This window comes from Schistocerca americana, chromosome 8 (assembly GCF_021461395.2).
Source record: "Schistocerca americana isolate TAMUIC-IGC-003095 chromosome 8, iqSchAmer2.1, whole genome shotgun sequence".
In the NCBI taxonomy this organism is placed as follows: Eukaryota; Metazoa; Arthropoda; class Insecta; order Orthoptera; family Acrididae; genus Schistocerca; species Schistocerca americana.
The window spans coordinates 188,435,199-188,456,544 of NC_060126.1; the positions used below are offsets into that span (position 1 = coordinate 188,435,199).

Below are 21,346 nucleotides of genomic sequence, written 5' to 3' on the forward strand. Positions count from 1 at the left end.
GGCAAGGAAAGCGTTTCTGAAGAAGAGAAATTTGTTAACATCCAGTATTGATTTAAGTGTCAGGAAGTCATTTCTGAAAGTATTTGTATGGAGTGTAGCCATGTATGGAAGTGAAACATGGACGATAAATAGTCTGGACAAGAAGAGAATAGAAGCTTTCGAAATGTGGTGCTACAGAAGAATGCTGAAGATTAGATGGGTAGATCACATAACCAATGAGGAAGTATGGAATAGGATTGGGGAGAAGAGAAGTTTGTGGCGCAACTTGACCAGAAGAAGGGATCGGTTGGTAGGACATGTTCTGAGGCATCAAGGGATCACCAATTTAGTATTGGAGGGCAGCGTGGAGGGTAAAAATCGTAGAGGGAGACCAAGAGATGAATACACTAAGCAGATTCAGAAGGATGTAGGTTGCAGTAGGTACTGGGAGATGAAAAAGCTTGCACAGGATAGAGTAGCATGGAGAGCTGCATCAAACCAGTCTCAGGACTGAAGACCACAACAACAACAACAACTGATTAATAAAATGTATGTGCCAGAAAATGTGTCAAACAGCCCAGAATTTGAGTGCAGTGAGATACAATCTATGGACCATTTAATTTATGAACTGCATTACTATGAGGGTGAAAACGAAAAACAGACACCAACTCAGCCAGAGTGATAGAACTGTAAGAATAGTAGCAATTCACCCCAGCTTGGCACAGACAGCAGTAAGTATCTACAATTGGGCAACTTCATTGTTATATGCAATGATACACAAACCTTCCTCCTGAATTAGTTTATATTTTAAGACCATATCAAAATCTCTAAGTAATTCCAGAGATTCAACCATAGAGTATGTAAAAATTTATAATCTGGATTGATTTGTAGGAATATTTTAATTCATTAAAGAGCTGTAAGAATTTAGTTAACTCCATGTTCTAAACCTTTAACCAGGGTGATTGCCTTTTCTGTGAATGAGTAAATACAATGATAACAGTGAGAAACTTGTATGGTTTGACAATGTCAAAAGCTGTCATCTGGTAGCTGATAGTGGGTCCTGAGATGTTGGTCCTATAGGCACCTTAGGTCAGTGAAATCCATCAGTGAACAGTGTCTAAGGTCTTCCAAAACCTCTACAAAAGGGAACAGACTGTCTTCCTTAATACCTGTTACTACGGAAATTCAAAACTTTCAACTTCAAGGACCTTATATTAAGGTACCTTATGTGTCAGAACTATGACAACTCTTAGTATAGACTGTTTCATACACTGTCAGTCAGAAATCATTCAATATCACATTATGCACTGTTTCCATCAATGCTTGTAGCTCTGCGATGTCTTAAGTACTACTGAATACCTGAACTCAAGGCACTTTTTTGTCAGGAGTAATGGAGCAAATAATTGAACTTTTCACCAACTTCGGTCAAGTTCCGTTTACAGTAATCAATCTAAAACATTTCCTCAAATAAGCAGTACAAATTAAACTGACAAGTCATCAAGCCAAGGCATTTTCTCCTCTTCTTACCGAGCAAGATGGCGTAGTGGTTAGCACACTGGACTCATTCGGGAGGATGATGGTTCAATCCCACATCCGGCCATCCTGATTTAGGTTTTCCATGACTTCCCTAAATCGCTCCAGGCAAATGCCAGGATGGTTCCTATGAAATGGCACAGCCGACTCCCTTCCCCATCCTTCTCTAATCCGATGAGACCAATGACCTCGCTGTTTGGTCTCTTCCCCCAAACAACCCAACCCCTTCTTCCAGTTTTAAGAAAATATAGTTGTATATTGCAATTTAAAATTTAAATTTTGTATCACACAATTTTACTTTAGAAACTTTACAACTGCTTTTCTGGTATCTACAGATGAAAATATTGAACCACTGCACCACAACTGGAACACAAAAATCAACATAATCACTTGCCTTCAATATTTGGAATGAGCACATGAGTGTTTCATCAACAGACATCATTGCACCTGCATTGTCAAATTCACCACAGTAATTGGGTGCTGAGAAAAGTGTGACCAGCTGTCGTTTCGCAAAAAATTCGTAGCCATCTTCTACAACCTATTAACGAAAGAAAATTATTAGTATAAAAGTATACATACATGAAGATGGAATTATGAAATTCAAGAAAGAATTACTTACCTGATGAGCTCTACAAATGAGGTCAAAGTCATGCTTGTGCAAAAACTTTGCAACTACTTCTGCTCCAAATGTAAAGGACACACCTCTGTCATTCTCACCCCAGCCCATTGTGTCCTGTAAGTAACAGTAACTTTAACCACAGATTTTATAAACACTGCATGGTGTTAATAATGATTTACTTCTCATATTTAAAATTTCATCATTATCTTCAGAAATTGGATCCAGACTTTAATCATACGAATTTACTTATTGTACATGTTACAATTCAAATGAACATTTACCTTATCAGGGTCAGACCACAACAAATCACAAAGGAGGCCTTGGTCTGGTACATCAGTTGGCCGCATTATACGACGAATCTGTTCCATGCTCTGGAGATCAGGACTGAGCCCACCATGACAACAGAATATTTTTTCATCTACAATGGCAGCCACAGGTAGGCAATTGAAACAGTCCGTGAATGTTTTCCACAGCTTAATGTTATACCGCCGCTTGCCTGAACAGCAATTAAATCAACAACAAAAAACTGATTAGCACATAGAAAAGGTTTGACCACACTAGAAAGTCAATACTGATGTAGTAAATTAATGCAAGTACTTAAGTGTTTGTGTTCACAAAAATCAACTTTTAGCTCTAAATAAATGCGCTGGTCAGAAATCAAACAAATTCAAACCGTTTGTATTCCACATGACAAGTTTTGCAGTTACACTGATTGAAGCTGCTGCATTCAACACTAATGAAAATGTATCATATGGTACAGCCACAAATAGAATATGTTTGTTTTGAGTTTTTCCCAGCACAGCCTGTCTCTGAAGCAACCTATAGTAATTTTTTAAGCAACGAGGAAAGACTTCAGTAAGGAATTTTTTATACCATTGATATACCATTACTACTGTAAATATGTATTCTCATGTCCACATGTTACCGCAACACTGAAGCAGTCTGCTATACATCCACTTCCCCGCTTGGTAACTTTGGTTTCATTTATTGTGATGACAGGCACCAGGAATGAAAACCTAAAAGCATCTATGGGGAAAACAGTATCTGGGGAATATCACGGAACTCGAGAACTTATCTCCCAGACAAGATTTTCTTGTTGCAATTGCTGTAGTGGTCAGGTTGGTAATAAAATTTCCCCATGTGACCCATACTAGTTAGCACTATTTGTTTCACATTTCAAACCATAGCATTTCAGTTATGATTACTGTGGAACACACAATGGGTGTTTGTAGTGGTTACACAATTTGTATACATCATTTACACTTTGTTCTCAGGTGGTTTGCAAAGAGCAGAGTTAGCTGTAGCAGGTCAGATTAAAATCCTTGAATGACAAATTCGAGGATGTCAGAGCCCAAAATCCACCATGTTGGAGGTTGTGTTTTTGAACTTTGTATTTCTTGCAATCTAGGTAAATTTGAAATTTATGTCATGCCCCTCAACAGTGCTATGAAGTTATCAAAACACAAATATTCATCACCAGATTTCACATACACTACTTTCATTGTTTTTCTGTTCTTCCCCTTCCAAGAATTCTTTCTTTGCAGCAATGTGACATGAGTCTCATTTTTAGTTCCCACCAACTGGAACTGTACTTGGTGTTCACAGCATTGCCATCTCAAAATTTTGTTCGAAAAGTCTTTAGAATCTGATTCCTTTGTAATCATTGGAAACAAGAAAACAATCTTTTTTTGGCAAAATTAGCATCTATTTTCTTTGTAAATGTTTAGACGCACAAATTTGAAAGGGTGTCACTCACTATATGAGTGAAGACATACAAATTATTAGTTCTTTGAAACTGACTCCGAAGTGCTGACTGGGAACTTTTTGACTAGAAAGTTTGCTTCTGCAAAAACCTTTTTCTTCCAAAAATGGCCTGTTTCGTTTTGCTGCATTTAAGCTGTCAAAAATTATTTTTCTGTTGAAAAGCAACAGCAGTTTCCCCACTAGTTAAGTGAATCCGTCTCCAATACAAAATGTTCGACATTATTTGTATTTCTTAAATGTGAAAAATATGCAGACTGCTAATTTCAACTTCTAGTGGGCATTCATAGCCCTACGACCAGTGCTTGACAACACACCTACAGACAGAACTGACAAGGCACTTCACATAGAAGTAGGACCAAACATACGGCAACTGTATTTTAATGTCAGGGGAAGAATTTCTGTACTGTTGAAAATTTTTTACAGATTTTATTTTCCAATCACTATAGCACAGAGGGCAGATACTATAGGCTATAGTAGAAGAAGACCACAAGTAAATAGATTAGAATTCTGACCGCCACATGGGAAGGAGCAGTGCACGGAAACAAACACTGCCCACATTTCGCTCAGCAGCAGCCTGCAGCGCAACTGATTGCCGAACTCTTCCGGTGTTGCAACGGTTGTAATATAAACCAGTGATGGAACACTTATTTGTAAAGAAAAAATGAGCAATGCACAACAACGAATTTGGGGACAGTTACCGCACAATTGCTTTTGACAATAGCTTAGTCTTAATGACTTAGCTTGGGCCCGACCCAACCTCTAGTGGCCTTTGATGCAATTGCAGTTCGAAACACTTGCCACCTAATTTGCAATGTTAAGTTTTGTTTCGTGTTATGTTAGGGTCATACGTGCCCATGTCAAAACTGTAGAACACAGAAACAGAGGAGTTAAAAACGACTATACATCAACCCCTATTGACAGGGGAGAGAGAGAGAGAGAGAGAGAGAGAGAGAGAGAGAGAGAGAGAGAGAGAGAGAGAGAGAGAGAGAGAGAGAGGGAGAGAGCTAAAAAAGGATGTCGAGGAAGGTCTATAAAATATGCCACAGAGAAATGGAGGTAATAAACTAAAAATTAGATGGCCTTCGCCACATTGCTGTTGTCTTCAGTCCTGAGACTGGTTTGATGCAGCTCTCCATGCTACTCTATCCTGTGCAAGCTGCTTCATCTCCCAGTACCTACTGCAACCTACATCCTTCTGAATCTGCTTAGTGTATTGATCTCTTGGTCTCCCTCTACGATTTTTACCCTCCAATGCTAAATTTGTGATCCCTTGATGCCTCAAAACATGTCCTACCAACCGATCCCTTCTTCTAGTCAAGTTGTGCCACAAACTTCTCTTCTCCCCAATCCTATTCAATACCTCCTCATTAGTTACGTGATCTACCCACCTTATCTTCAGCATTCTTCTGTAGCCACATTGCTACGACATAAAAAGTAAAATGCGGTCGACAGCCCATGTATTGTCCGAGAGCCGATAAATGAAGACTGAAAACATTAACGGGAACATAAGTGATTAAAAAGGGCATTCCGTAAGGAAATGGCGGACAGTCAAAAGTTGGGCACAAAGTGGTGGGGTAGCACCACTTAAATGGCAAGGGCTACAGACAAGTGCCCAATACACAACCTAGTTAAAATGATCTCATGGCGAGAGTGCCAAGAGGTCATCCAAGCTGCTGGGATAGGCTTAATAACCTAGAGCTTGAATGACACACTCCACTGCAGACTAATTGTCAAATTCTGGAAACATCTCCAAGGCTGTGGCTAAGCCAGGTCTCCACAATATCCTTTCTTCCAAGAGTGCTAGTTCTGCAAGTTTCACACAAGAGCTTCTGTGAAGTTTGGAACATAGGAGATGAGGTACTGACAGAATTTAAGCTGTACGGATGGGTCATGAGTCGTGCTTGGGTAGCTCAGTCTGCATAGCACTTGCCTGGGAAAGGCAAAGTTTTAATCTGCCAGGAAGTTCCAACCTGGAGCTTGTTCCCATGAAGGGAGGACCAGTGGTGACGCCAAACTGACACCACCTGCTGACGGATGGCAACACGAAGATCATCGGAGAGCCACCATACCAGCAGAGCAAGAATCACATGTTTCACCTAGAAGGAAGGTTTTTGTCCTTACCAGGCTTAGGTATGGGTATGATGGCTTCACACCGGTGTCCAGGAAATGTGCCCTCTGCCTAGATGTGGTTGTACATGTTAAGCAGCAAGTGCTTGCCCACAAAACAAAGGTGCTGCAACACCTGAACGTTGACAGCATCTGGCCCTGGGGTAAAGGATCAGGATAAAGTGAGAGCATGATGTAGCTCCCCACTCACAATTCAGAGAAGAGAAGGATATCGACCGAGCCGCCTCCGCTCATTTCCGATGGAGGAAGGCAGGGTAATAGTGGGAAGAGCTCGAAACTTCTGTAAAATGGCAGCCCAAGGTATTGGAGATAGCAATAGGGTCCACGATGACTTCTCCTGTCAGACTGGAAATTGGGGAATGGATGGATCTTGGTCCCAGAGAGCTGTCTGAGGTTGGTCCACACAACATAGTAAGGGATAGCTCTTTTGCTATCTCGAAGAATGCAATGACACTGTGTGCAGGTGTTTATAATGAATGCGGTTGGCCATCGTAGGGTGGCCGTTAAAAAACACAGAGCACATCTCCATGCGCAAATTGCTTCGTGGCATGCCTCAGTCCACAGGGACTGAGACACGATGTGGTGAAGAAGTGCAAGGGATGGAATGTTCTGCAGCGGTAAGGGTAACGTTTGTGAGATATCACAACTGGGGAAACTGGGGAAATCTTGTTCTTCAAAGGTTGCCAGGAAGGAGTAAAGCAGCCAGACAGCCTTAGTAAGCTGCCATTTGGGTATGCATGCACATGGGGTAAGAGTAAGCAAACAGATAGCATGCGTGAAATGGTCGCTCTGGCACGTGTAGGAAAGAACGGACCACTCAGAATATGGGCAAGATGGGCAGTGCATTAGGATAGGTCCAAATAAGAATAGGTATAAGAGGAGTCAAAGGAAAGTGCATGCTCCAGTGTTAGGGCAGAAGAGGTTGTTAAAATGGTCAGCCAAGAGTGCACCTCTGAAAGGTCCTGGGAGAACCTCAAAGGGGATGAAGTGCATTGAAGTCATTTAGTAGCAAAAATGGGGGAGGTAACTGCCCAATAAACTGGGGGAAGCCTGCCCTGGTGACATCAAATGACAGACATAAATGGTACAGAGGGAAGAAATCAGGTGGGGGAGGATAAGGTGAACTGCAACCACTTGAAGATGGGTAGTCAGGGAGATGGGTTGACTATGAATGGCATAACATATGAGCAGCATCACACGCCTATGAGATGGAATGCTGACCTAGGGAAGGTCAAAACAAACTGGTAAAAAATGTGAAATCTCAAAGCGGTCGTGAGGGTGCAATTTTGTTTCCGGAAGGCAGAGTACAAGGGGACGCTGTGATGCTAAAAGCAGCCATAAATCCTATGTGGGACCGAAGGCCACAAACATTCCATTGGAGGGGAGAGTCTAATGATGAAGAGATGTGCCAGGTGAGAGTCACTTCTACAGGACACAGAAGCAGGAGGATCCTGCTCCACGAGGTCCACAGGAGCATCAGCCTGCTTGTGCGATTGGTCTGTGGAGTCCAACACTGAAAACCAGTTGGCAGTGCACACTAGCAACATGGAGGCTGGCCAGGCTAAGGCATCACGTGGCAACACCATCGAAGAGGATGTTCAAGTTGGCGAAGGAGAAGACAGTTTGCATTTGGTGGACTACTTTGAGCCTTTCTGGTTAGAGGAAGACTGACATTTGGCTGGAGGGACGGAGGGGCTTCGCCCCTTGAGGCGAGAGTCTGACGGCTTGATGGTGGTGCAACTTTGACACTGGGCAATTTCACAACCTGCTGAACTGGAGGTTGCATGACTGCGTGGCCATGTCCTTCATGGAGCGAGGGTAACAAGAACAGAACTATAGGTGCCAGGCAGGAGACCATAGGGTTTACAACTAGCCAATAACATGCGAGCGACTGGGTTCTCTTGGACAGCCCACTCATCAAGATACACGGGACAATCCCAAGAGGAAGCTGCATGGTTGCCATTGCAGTTGACATAACGAGGAAGAGGTGGACAATCGCCGTTGTGCACATCCCTACCACAGGTTACACATCTGGCCAGGTGTCAACAAGACGACATGTGTTTGGAACAATGGCAATGGTAGCAGTGCATCGGGTTCGGAATGTACGGCATGACTGTGATAATTTCACAGCCTGCTTTGATCTTTGACAGCAGCACCACCACTGTATCAAAGGTGAGGAACAGAGTGCAGGTGGGCACTAAGAAGGAATCTACCTTTTTCATTAGAAGATGGACAGCAAGGACACCCTGATCAGAGATAAGATTGAATTTCGGCCTCAGACTGTAGAGCAGCCTGATGTAAATTACATCACTAGAAGAATTCAAATTTCTATGGGCCTCGACGTGAACAGGGTAGCCATGGAGAAGTGTGGCAGCAAGCTGCTGCTGTGCTTGAGAATCAGTAGTAGTCTCCGAAAGCAAAGTGCCTTTCCATAAATGACAGCAGTAGTTCACAGGGCCGGCAATTGCATCAACTAGGCAATATAATAAACGGATTTACTGTGGTGAAGAACTGACCATCTTCAGTACTTGAGACCACGAGGAAACTTGGTGCAATGGCAAGGGTCTTTGAATCATTGGCCTCATTATGTTTACACTTCGTAGATGTTTATTGGAAAGGTGATTGACTAATTGCGAGAAAATGCTCCATGATTGCCAGTGTCTCCAATGGCATGCTCTTTCCAACTGGGGGTCCCCTTCAGAAGGGGGCACACCTGCCTGAGGCAACTTTTCACACCTCAGGTCACACCTCCCGAGCACCTGACAAGAGGGACCAATTGGCAACTTGGGAAGATTACAGCTCAGGAAAGCACCCCTCCCTGGGCCTGGCCTGTACCAGAGGGTACATGAGAACCCTTTGGACCCAGTGGTGGGAATTATGCATTACCTGTCACCTGTTATGCGTCAGGCATGGGCCAGCCTTCAGGAGGACACAGGGAGAAAGGAGAAAAATAGAAACGCAGAAGCAAAGAAACGAGATAAGGGTAACAAAGAACAGAAAAGGGAGTGAAAAACAAAGGTGAACCTGTTCTTATGTCAGTGACAGACAATGCAGAACATTCCCAATAACACCCCAGACATGTTCCCCTATGTAGGGGAACAAGAATAACATGAAAATAGACGCTCAGCATGGAAAGGAAGAAATGTTGCCAAGGCTGGGGACCCATGGTAGCCAAGCACGAGCCTGGCAAAGAGTGGTGAGCCCACTGGGGGTGGGGGTGCTATTTTGGTAACTGCCAGTGTTATTTCATTTTTATCCTTGATCGTAGTTTCCAAAGTTGTCGAAACTCATGAAATTAAACATATGCGGTGAAACATTGACACGAGCAAATGTCTGCCATCTTATCAAACTTTCTGCAGTAAAAATTTCTTGCAAACATGTCAGACACGATCTATGCTTGACAAACACAAACAGCACCATACACAGGCAAATGTTTGGCAAACATTGAGTCATGTATGGGCACTAACAGTTTTAACTGATTCAGATGTGCAGCTTTTGGACGCAATCTTGGATACTGAGACCTGTAATGTAGGCAACAAAACGTATGGTTATGCTAGTCAAGGTGCCCTACTTATAGCATATGAACAAGAAAATGCAGTTACATATGATTAAAGCACAAATGAATCCAGATTTTTGAAGTACAGTAATATACTTTAAAGTCTTCATTTTTAGCCTTGGACTGTTTCTGAACTTCTTTCGTATCATCATCTGTTGTCATAAAAGTGATATTTAACCTACAGGACCAACATTTTCATGACTTAACCCCTTTTAATTGTCTTCTGTGCCACAAGAAGATTAGGGTTGTACTTATCCCATTTCAGCATTTATTTTTATAATTGATGGAGTGTCTGTATTGAATGAGGAAGTAGTGAGAACCAATGTTATTGCACTTTTAACAGTTTTATGTTGTCTTATGTACTTCTACCTGCTTTGATGTGAGCCCTGTTTAAACTAATGTGGAGCAAACTAAGTTCAGTACATAGATTCTGCAAGCATTTCGTACATAGTTTTAAAAGCCATGTGTGTGGTGTTGGTTGATCTAAGATGTACTTTATAAACCACAAAACATTTAAGTGGATGATAAATTCTGTAATTCCTACATCTGTACAAGAACAGTGCAATGATAAAAAGGGGAGGGCAGTTTTGAAGCAAAGTATTTCAATCACTATCACCACAGCCAAAAGGATAAACACTTTCTTTGCACACTACATATATTACATAGCACTTTTTCATAACTTTTCCTGTTCCTATCAGGATCCTAGCATATTTAAAAATTTTGAAATTACAGGGTTTAACTTTATTATTGAATTTTTGTGTGTGTTGCCTAGCCCAAATCCATGTTTCAGAATTGTTGTCTGTTTCAAACTTACTAGAACTCAGTTCCACCTGTAACTTTGGAAAGATTTTTGTTCAGAAATTTGACATTAACCATCAATAATTCCATACATTTAATGAAAATGTGACAGAACTTTCATTTCAGTACTGCTGCTTTGTTCAACAGATATTTTCAATGGTCCATGCTCAGTTCTATAAATACACTACCGAAATTCACCTACTATGGTAGTAATTCAAATCTTAAGTTACTTAAGTAATACTTTAAACCAAAATATATTTTGAATTATGTACTAGACATCAAAATACAATAGTCTTAACTCACATTCATCATAAAATCCATATATCCTATTGATACTGGCACACTCGTGATTTCCTCTTAACAGGAAAAAGTTTTCTGGATATTTAATTTTATAAGCCAGTAAAAGGCAGATTGTTTCCAAAGACTGCTTCCCTCTGTCCACATAATCCCCAAGGAAAAGGTAATTAGATTCTGGTGGGAAACCACCATATTCAAATAATCTCAGGAGATCATAATATTGACCATGGATGTCACCTGCAATAAAAAATAACTAGTAAACAACAATTACAAAATGTTCACATAAAATTCTTTTGAAAAGATCTATCAGTCTTGGTGACAACTTATTTCAAACATCAATGCAATATCAGAGTAACTATTCATCATGAGTAGACTACAGACATTACACATGCTTCAGATACCAACACACTCACCGCAAATCTTAAGTGGTGCTTCTAACTCCAGCAAAATTGGTTGAGAAAGAAATATTTCTCGTGATTTTAAACACAGACCTCTTATTTCACTTTCTGTTAGCTGTACATTCTTGCCAGGACGAGCACCACGCACTGCAGAAAGAAATGAAAATGCTAGTAATATTCTTTGTTGTATTACTTTTAAATTGCATCTTCAAAATGGGCATGAAATAAAATTAGCAGTTCTAACATACTTTGAAGAACAATATTATGCATTTTTCTAAATACAAAGTTTATGACTTCTTGTTTAAGAAAGTATATTAAGAATAATATATGTTGCTTTTACAGAAACTACTGTCAGTGTTTCTATGAATTAAAACAGATACAAAAATTGTTCTGGAGGAATAATAACACACAGTATTTTTTATTACTTACAATAAATAACTTGCTTTATGTTTTGACTGAAGCTAGTCATGTGAATGGAGTGTTTTTACACTTTAGACTTCCTAAAAAATGTTGATTACTTGAGACATGTTGGAAATTTGAGTTTAATAACAACATTTAACTTACTAAAACTTTAATTTTATTCCATCATTGCAATTTTTCTATGTGTTGAGCTTTTTCTAGCATTTAGCACTGAAATTTGAAGTTTACACTCTACTTACATTTCTTCACTTAGAACATAAGTTGCAATTTTACATTTGTCTACAATGAACTGATGGTATATGCCCAAGTTATTCTATGCCAATGTATGCACTTCGTTCAACCTAAATTTTCTACACATTCACTGTGTAAGGTCATGTGCCTGCCTTGGTAACTTAGTATTTTGTGCGCTGACAACCTTTAAACTATAATTACTCATTTTTGACAAGAACTCCCACAGTTGAGCCATTAAATTTTGAATATTAAATAATGCTTATTTTTTTCAATAATTTCAGAGGGTTATTTATTTTATAGGAGACATTCGAAGATTACTATCTCAAAATTTTAATCGCCTTGCAGTTCTTGGACATACATTTTTGTTTTTAAATGCCTTTTCCTTAATTTTTTTTATATTTCTACTTGGCTTTTAGCCATCATTCCTTTTATGCTTACTACAGTAGTCATAATGGCATTTTATGATTATAAATTCAGTTTCACTGTAAGATACACCAGTTATGGAAAAGTAACAGATCAGCACTCACAGCCAAACTGGCAATGACATGGCATACCCAGTATGACTTAACATTTCTTCAATTGGTACTACATGAATAGACTAATGTGTTTGTTAACAAACATCAAGGTACCTATAACACTGACATTCGCCTACTGTAGAATCTTTGAACACACTTTAAACCTAAGCTTCATGAAGCCTCTAACACCTTTCTCACAAATCATGACAGTCATAGACTGACGTTATCACATGGCTGCAGTAGTATTTGTTGACTACAGAAAAGCATTTGACTCTGTACCACACAAATACTTAAAAGTACAGTCACATGCAGTAGCAATTTACAAACTTGACTGGACTCTTCTGGGTAGGGAGGAGGATGGTTGTTATCTATTATGGATAGTCACCGACAAGAGTAGGAGCATGCTAATGTATCCCAGAGACCTGTTTCAGACTCCTCAGTGTTTTACACAGTAAAGCTTCATGAAAACAATGTGTGTAATTTGGGAATCTGGCCAAACCACACAAATGTTTCAGTCCAGACAATACACTTTTGTGTGTTTATTTTCGTACAAATGGGGGAATGCACCTAGCACAAAAGTGGAATGTGAAGTTTAAGACTTAATTCAATGTATGGATTGGAAAAACTTTAACAATACTACACATCTATGTCATCCAACAGCATTGTTAGCTGCAAGAGGCAGATGTGCTTTGTTGGTGCTGTACATTTCAGCAATTTTAACTGAGAAACTCACAATGCAGTGTTGTTCTTCATGCAATACCCATGTTTATTCATGTATGAACAGCAGACTTCGAAGTTTTCCTTTGTGTGAGACCACGTGTACAAGATTCATTTGCCATTTTGAAGTTCTAGTTTCACATATTTTACTCTTCATGTCAATTCTGCGTAGTCTTTCACTGATTGTATCAATACCTGTTTATATTGTGAAATTTTGAACATTCTTAAGTGTCGCAATGAACTCTTAGTGTTATTGTCAAATATATAGTTAAGCTTGGTTGAGCTCAAATTTTTTGAGAACAGTGGGCCTAGCCACATTCAAAACACTCATTCTCTAATTTCCTTGCATAATTTCATGAGAAATTGCTTACTTTTGAGAATTTTCTGAACCTCACAAAACTATATTTTCAGAAGTTATTGGCCCGAACATTTTGGATATGAAACTTTTTCATAGCAAATCAGTGTTTGTGGTTCACAGTTCTGCCACAGAATACATCAACCCCTGAATTATATTGTATAGCAACACAAACACACATTTTTGAAAATTTTTGGTACCTAGCTCTGCCATTTGCATAATTTATGAGCAGTTTGTTGTAAAACAGCATTTGTGATTTAGTTACTGTAGCAGATATTCTACCATATTGTGTTATATCTAGTTTTCCCTTAAAGAGCAGCAGCCCCATATATATATATATATATATATATATATATATATATATATATAGTCTGCATTTATCAAAAAGTTTGCTAACAACTGTAAACAACATCAAAACATTTTAGAAAACTAGTGTATTTGCTTCAATTCTTATAAAGGAATTAGTAAGTTTTTAGCTCAACAGATTGAAAGATAATCAGCAGATTTAAAGTTATTTGCTCATTGTCTCATAATATATTCCACCAGCAAAAATGCAGCCACACTGTGAATGTTGTTCTCAAACACGGGAAAAGTTGTTGACATTCGTAAGCAGCTGGAAATCATACTGATTACTGTCAAATGATAGGCAGCTGCTGGAACTGGTGTGTTGAAAGAGCTCCCAAAGAGTCGTGTAACTATGATAATGGTACCAGAGATACCTCAAATACTATCTTTTCCTGTGGATCCTTTCTTCTCCAGGGACAGCACAGAATCTGCCATTACTCGTCCACTTAATAGCATGTGGCATGTCAATGCACCCAGTACAGAGTGGATGGAGACTAGTGAGGACCAAGGGTGTTTTAGCAATCCCCTTAAACAAGTGGGGTACCATCTCACTGAAACAGCCAGAGGGACTCAGTTCACCCTTTTTTGGTAAACTTGTTTTGTTCGATGTCAAGAGCAGACAAACACAAAAACGTAAGGTCTATTAATTGTCAGCAGTTCAAATGTACCACAAATGATGGTACCCCAAGGAAAATGACAACAAGGGACAGGAAAGGTCACCAGGTGTACTCAGTGTATATGCCTGGGGGTTTCATTCAGCATGTTTAAGAGGCTATTACAGCAGGCACTGAGAGACCAAGGAACAAGCAACTGCAGAGTGTGGCACACATTGGAACAAATAATGTCTGTCATATGGACACTGAGGTCCTACTTTGGACTTTCCAATGACTGGCAGAGAAGGTTGAGAAGACAAGTTTCAACGAAGCTCATAATCTGTAGCATTATCCCCCGAATTGATCACGACACTTTGGTTCTAAATCAAGCAGACTGAACCAGATACTTCAAAGGTTATGTGGCAATATAGGCTACAACTTCCTGGACTTATGCCATAGGTTTGAGAACTGTAGGGTCCCCCTAAATAGGTCAGGTGTACACAACATCACATCAGAGACTGCTACTCAAGTAGCTGACTCTGTGGAGTGCACACAAAGGTTGTTTAGATTACACAACTTTCCATCTAATCCAGATAGTGATAGCTGTATGAAACCTGCAGTACCAGCATTAAGACCGAAAGAAATGCCTCTCAAATGTGGGAGCATTAAAATTCCGATGGCTAACTGCCACAGCTTTCACAACAAAGGCTTTGTATCAAAGCAGTCACGTAGATGCAGTATTTCTTGATTTTCGAAAACCATTTAAATTGGTACCAAAACTAAGCTTATGGTCAAAATTATGATCATATGAAATATCATGTGAAATTTGTGACTGGACTGAAGACTTTTTCGCAAGAAGCATGCAGCATGTTAACTTGGAGGGAGAATCAGTTGAAGTAACTTCAGATGTTTAACAGGGAAGCGTGTTGGGACCCTTGTTGTTCATGATTTATATTAATGACCATGAAGACAATATAAATAGTAACCTGAGACACTATGCAGATGATGCAATTAACTAATAAGAAAGAAGCTGCATAAATACCCATTAAGATCTCAATAAGGTTTCAAAGTGGTGTAAAGACTGGTAGCCTGCTTTAGATGTTTAAAAAAATATAAAGTTGTGCACTTCGCAAAATGAAATCTTAGTAATGCCTGAATATAATATCAATGAGTCACTGCTGGAATCAACAAACTCATACAAATACCTGGATTCAACACTTCATAGGGATATGAAATAGAATGATCACATAAGCTCACTCGTGGGTAAGGAAGGTGGTACAATAATGAGGAAGTTAAGCTACAAATGAGAGTTTACAAATTGCTCGTGCAACCAGTTCTAGAATACTGCTCAAGTGTGTGGACCCATATCAAATAGGACAAGGCAGCATGAATGGTCATATGTCTGTGTGATCCATGGGGGAGTGTCAATGTCACAGAGATACTGAAGGAACTGAACTGGAAGACTAAGTTGTATACTATCCCAAGAAAGTTTTAAGGTACGAACTGGCTTTAAATGATGACTTTTAGCAATATACTACAACATCCCATATGTATCACTCACATGGATATCATGAAGATAAGATTAGAATAGTTACTGCACACACAGATGCATTCAATCATTCTTCCTGCACTCCATTTTGAGTGGAATGGGAAGGAATTCTGATAACAGATATAGTGCAACATACCCTTTGCCATGCACCTCACTGGTTTGCAGAGTATAGATGTATACATATAAGGACACTACTTTTAACATGGACTGTACAGCCCCAACTGTTATGTGAAAGAGGAAACTATTGCTCCATTAACCAATGCTTTTACCTGGCAAGGTGAAGCATTCCATAGAAATGTACTAAGTGCATTATTTTCTGGCAGTTTCAACTCACTTTAAGCACATTGTGTGTGAACATGATTAAGTATGTCATTGACATTTAACAAAAAGATTAAGGTAATTGAGGCGAATGAGAAAAAGATACAGGACAAATGTATCAAAGGTAACAGGCAAATGAAATGTGACGAAGATGGGAAATAATGAAATTAACACAATAGCTGTTGCCAATTTATTTATGGAGATATTCGAACAGCGAGCACTGCAGACTGCCAGTAAAAAGCCAACTAAATGGTACCGCTATGTTTATGACACATTTGGAGTGTGGACTCGTGGTGAAGAGCTGGATGTCTCCTTGGTGCATCTGAGCAGTATTAACCCAAAAATACAGTTTACGATGGAGAAAGAGAGCAATGGTCAACTCAATTTCCTGAATGTGTCGCTAATTTAATGGGTGGATGGGACGCTGGGCCACAAGGTATATAGAAAGAACACTCATATGGATCAATACCTCCACAAGGAAACAAACCATCATCCTAGGCAAAAAAAGTGGTTTCATGAAATCAGGACAAAATATATGGGGTGCTTTCCACGGAGTGGAGATGGAGATCCCAACAGAGAGAGACGTTCCAGCCAGCAATCCCACCCGAGGGTGTGCATCAGGAAGGAGACATCCCTCAGTTGCAAAGAGGACAGGATACAAGGGCTGTCAGAGAATTGGCAAATGGAGATTGCGTAAGAAACCAAGAGTTGGCTCCATCCATATTTGTGGAGGGGGAATCCCTGTTTCTGTGAGGAGACTGTCAATGAGACTAGCATGAAACGCAATGACAGCCAGACACACCCAATAGTGTGGAACAAGATCAAGTAGTGTGACTGGAAGGCCCATCAGATGGCACCTTTGAGCTGGTGTTCAGCAGATGTTACCAAGTGGGAGCTGCACCATATGTGAAATTATTCCACATTCAACACTGGCATAACCAGAGGCCCAACAGGAGGTACAAGCCCACTGATGGTGGTGAGGAAGAATTTGACACTTCACACAGAACTAAGGAAATACACTCAGTCCAATGGGTACTGATTGAGATGCCAATTTTAATCCAGAAGAGGCAGAGGGATAAAAACTCAAAAATCCTAAAGGGGCCACAAAAGCCCATCATGGAGGGTAACCAAAATGTGACAGTGTCAAGCTGTGCCATATGCCTTATGTAGGTCAAAGAAGACCGCAACAAGGTGTCGGCAGCTCGTAAAAGCCTGTCGGATTGCTGTTTCCTATCTGAATAAATGGTCAGTTTTAGATCGCCACATTGATACAGGACAAATAACCCCAGAATTCAAGTACCCAACACAATCTGAAGCTAACCATTCTCTCTAGCAGTTTACAAAGTACGTTGGTCAGCCTAATCTGTCAGTGAAGGGGACTAGTGGGAGGCTGAAACAGAGGGAGGCTTCTTCAACTCATTTCTGCCGAAGGAAGGTAGCAGAATACAAAAGATGCCAATGCTGTCGCAAAGTGTGTCACGAGGTGTTCCACAAAGACCGATGCATCAGTACAAACAGAGCACCCTGTGGAATAAGACCCAGGGCAGACGACTGTCGCCGGTGGCCCAGAAGGACCAAACCTGAGATGAAGGGACATGACCCCAGGCAGGTAACAATGCTCCCAACATTCCTTTTTATTTTGCTTAATAAGGTAATGGGCCTTAGCTCTGAAAAGCTTAAAAGTGCATCATTTAAATTGTTGCAGCACCTGTTGGCAGTTCCCGGACAGTGACTGCTACGTCCTCAGTCCACCACAGTGTCTGACGATGAGGGGGATATGTGGATGGGGGGAGGGGAGGGGGGGTTAGCAGTGCCAACAGCATGAAGAACAGTGGCAGAGAGACCTTGCACGACTGTATCAGACCAATCCAAGAGAGGCGACTAAGTGCACGGCAGACATACACAAAGCCCAACTAATTCTGCATAACGCTGAACGTGGGGGCCTATGGCTGGCGGTGGCAGGGGAATGACAATATCAATGGAAAGTGATCACAATCACAAAAACAGTCATGGTGTGACCATTCTAGGAAAGCCATGAGAACAAGTGAAGAGAACAAGAGGTTGATAGCAGCAAAGATGCCACGAGCTGCAGTAAAGTAGGTAGGGGAACTTTCATTGAGAGGAGAGAAATTTCTCTTTGTCTGTAATGAGATGGTCAATTAGAAGACCCCTATTCAACGAAGTGATACTCCCCTACAGGAGACTGTGTGCATTGAAGACCCAGGAGAAGATGCAGGGGTGGGGGTTGCTTTATTATGGTAGACAATTCAACATCAAGAAATTGCCTACCTGGAGGGAGGTAGACATGGCAAATGGTGATTGTGGGGTCATTCGCACTCTTACCTCTACTGCTTCCAGGTAGGTCTGAAGGGGGATCCAGTCACTAATTACATCAGTGAGAACCAAAGTGTACACCCCTCCAAATGCTATACTGGGACCGGTACGGTTCAGATAGAATGCTCAAACAAAACTTTGGAGAAAGATCGTAACACAAGTGTTTCTTGAAGAGCAAGACAGAACACAGAATAAGAGGAAAGTAGTTGTATTTTCAGTAGGTGACAATATATCTGTTCCAATTCCATTGGATTAGCGTGTTGTGGGAATCCAGGTTAGACAAAGAAGCTGAGGGGAGGTCATGTCATTGTCAACGATTGCATCAACGAGAATGGTATAACATACATAAATAAGATGTAAGACTGGTTGCGAGGGGGAGATGGAACTTCCAGGGCCTTGTCCCGAGTCTTTAATTTCTTCTTCTTTCAGAGGATGAGAAGGGCAGGGCACAGAGAGAGATCAGGCTTCCACTATTTCTGAGACCAAAAGAGAGCACATAGGGCATGCACAGACAGTGCCTCTCATTGCGAAGTTGCGGTAGCAGGTTTCCAACCTGAGACACGCTGAGGAAAATGTGAAAAAGGATGAAAGAACAGGCAGTAGGAAAAAACTGCAAGGAATACTGGGAACCCGATGGATAGCCAGGTCGACATAAATCAGAAAACCAAGATAATGGAAGGACAAGGCAGTGGGGAAGGAGCAAGGATGGTGAGAGGGGCACAGTGAAGGAAACACAGCTGGGGAAGCAATAATGGGCTGAAAAACCTCAGGGCCCATGGGCATCACACACAAACTCACGAAAGAAGTGAGAGCCCCTGGGGATGTCGGGGGGTAGGCAGGTGAAAACTTACTACTGTCCGGACCCAGGTTCCTGAGCAAGGCTCTTAAAGTCACTAAAGAGCTTGGGAATACGGAATATAGTACAATGCATCCACAGTACGATTTGGCAGTTTCAAAGCTAAACATCTGCATGGAATGATTTGTGTGGAAACTATGGATGTGCATGGGCATGTAACAACATAATGGAAGACAACTGCAAATTAGGACCCAAAAGACATGTGCAATGCCAACAAACTGGGGCTCACAAAAATTAACAGTCCGATCTACATGACCAACCACAACTTAAATTCATTCCGAAGTGACACTTGGCACCCCAAATCTAATTAAAGCGAGACCTCTCCCTAACAGTAAGGGATGCAGTGTCACAAAGTGAAGCATGAAAATACATAGTCATAGAATGAAGCTAAGTGAAAGCTCAGTTTGTATTAGTATTAACTTACATTTTTCTAATGTATATTAAATTTGAATGTAGACTACTGTAGTAGCAACCATAACTGAGTATACTACACTGGTCAAAACAATTAAGGGGATCAGTTGAGATATCCGGGTTCTGAAGTATTGTCATCAGCAGAATGAACTAAAATGGTTCAATGTTTTTCTGTTGGTTCTACAGAGTGGAGACAACATTATGGTCACCGAGATAGTGGTAATAGGGAAAGTTGCTGCATAGGGGGTTGGTGTTGACTTGTGTTTACTCTACCAAACAAATTACACAAGCAGTTGGGTTCAGATGGTGTAGTGAACAGGTAGTGCAATGCAATGACGTGACTTACCCGAAGCTATGGCATGATGGGCCACAGGACGGTTGGAAGCGGGACAGAGTGAGATGGCTGCAGCCACTGGAGTGTCCCAAAGAGTAACTTCCAGGACCTGAACATTATTTCAGACAACAGGAACCATTAAAAGAAAGCAAGGACAAGGTCATCCACAAGTAACATCAGCAAGAGATGACCATTACCTCCGATTAACAGCCCACTGAAACAGGAGGCTGAATGCAACTCGGCTGCAACACACCCTCCAGGCAGCAACAGGCTACCCAGTATCAGCACAAAGAGTCAAAAATCACCTTTGGGAATGTGGCCTCTACACACGGAGGCCTATGGTGAGTGTCCCATTAAAACCACAACACCATTTAGCCCACAGAAATTGGGCGGAGAAACATCAGGATTGGAGCTTAACAAACGGCTCCGGATACTGTTCACAGACGAGTCAAGATTTTGTGTTCAACTGGACAATCGTCATTTCCTTATCTGAAAAGAACACTGAACTCTGAAAAATCCTGCTGATGTGCAGAGAACACCACCATATCATGGTAGTGGACAAATGGTGTGGCTGGTTGGTTTAGAGGAGGAGGGGGGCGGCAACCAAACTGCGAGGTCATTGGTCCCGGTAAAATAATTACACAAGGGCAAGAAGAAAAGAATGGAGACGTACAGCACAACAGGAGAAAGGAAGAACCAAAAGAACGAGAGACAACCAACACTACTATGGGCAAAACAGGAAAAGAAAACCACAGAGAGAAGCAAGAAACAGGTAGAAGGGGTAAAAACAAGAGTGTAGATGATCGTGGCTGGCCAACCTCACCGTTCTAAATTGGCGCACAGCTCATTGTCAGACTGCAAAATAAGATCCCTGTGAAATATGATTCCCTGGTCCACATTTAACTTCTTATGGGGTGTGATGGTTACAGAAACATCGCCCAGCTTGTCATAAGCGAGTAACACCCGTGACTGGGCAGAGCTTGCTGTTTTGGTAAAGTGACCCAGATCTCATTTTGGACAAGCCCTCAACCTCTCCAAACTTGTTCTCTAAATGCTCAAGGCTTCATCATCATAAAGATTCCCATCAGCTCTCTAACATATAAGGTATCGGGGCAAATAAAAGCCACTGACATCCTTAGCCTGATGTTCCCCCCCATGGCGTGACCAGGGAGGGGAAAGATTTGAGGTTGTGCTTTTGTGAATTGGAGCCCGTGAACTTTTAGAGACTGCTGGTGTTTGACCAACAGCAAGAGATGATGTACTACACTTCATCACTTGTCATCCACCCTGATGCCAC

At 41.1% G+C, this 21,346-nt stretch overlaps 1 protein-coding gene across 1 annotated transcript in view; it reads right to left on the reverse strand.

Annotated features, from left to right (window-relative positions):
* The window catches only part of LOC124546031 (serine/threonine-protein phosphatase alpha-2 isoform), a 53,007-nt gene that overhangs the window by 9,733 nt on the left and 21,928 nt on the right, over positions 1-21,346 (reverse strand). The window contains exons 2-6 of the mRNA XM_047125003.1: positions 11,087-11,218; positions 10,680-10,910; positions 2,413-2,627; positions 2,132-2,245; positions 1,907-2,050 (exon numbers count right to left, since the gene is read on the reverse strand). Of these exons, the coding sequence (XP_046980959.1) occupies positions 1,907-2,050; positions 2,132-2,245; positions 2,413-2,627; positions 10,680-10,910; positions 11,087-11,218 (836 nt within the window). The remainder of the gene's footprint in view (positions 1-1,906; positions 2,051-2,131; positions 2,246-2,412; positions 2,628-10,679; positions 10,911-11,086; positions 11,219-21,346) is intronic.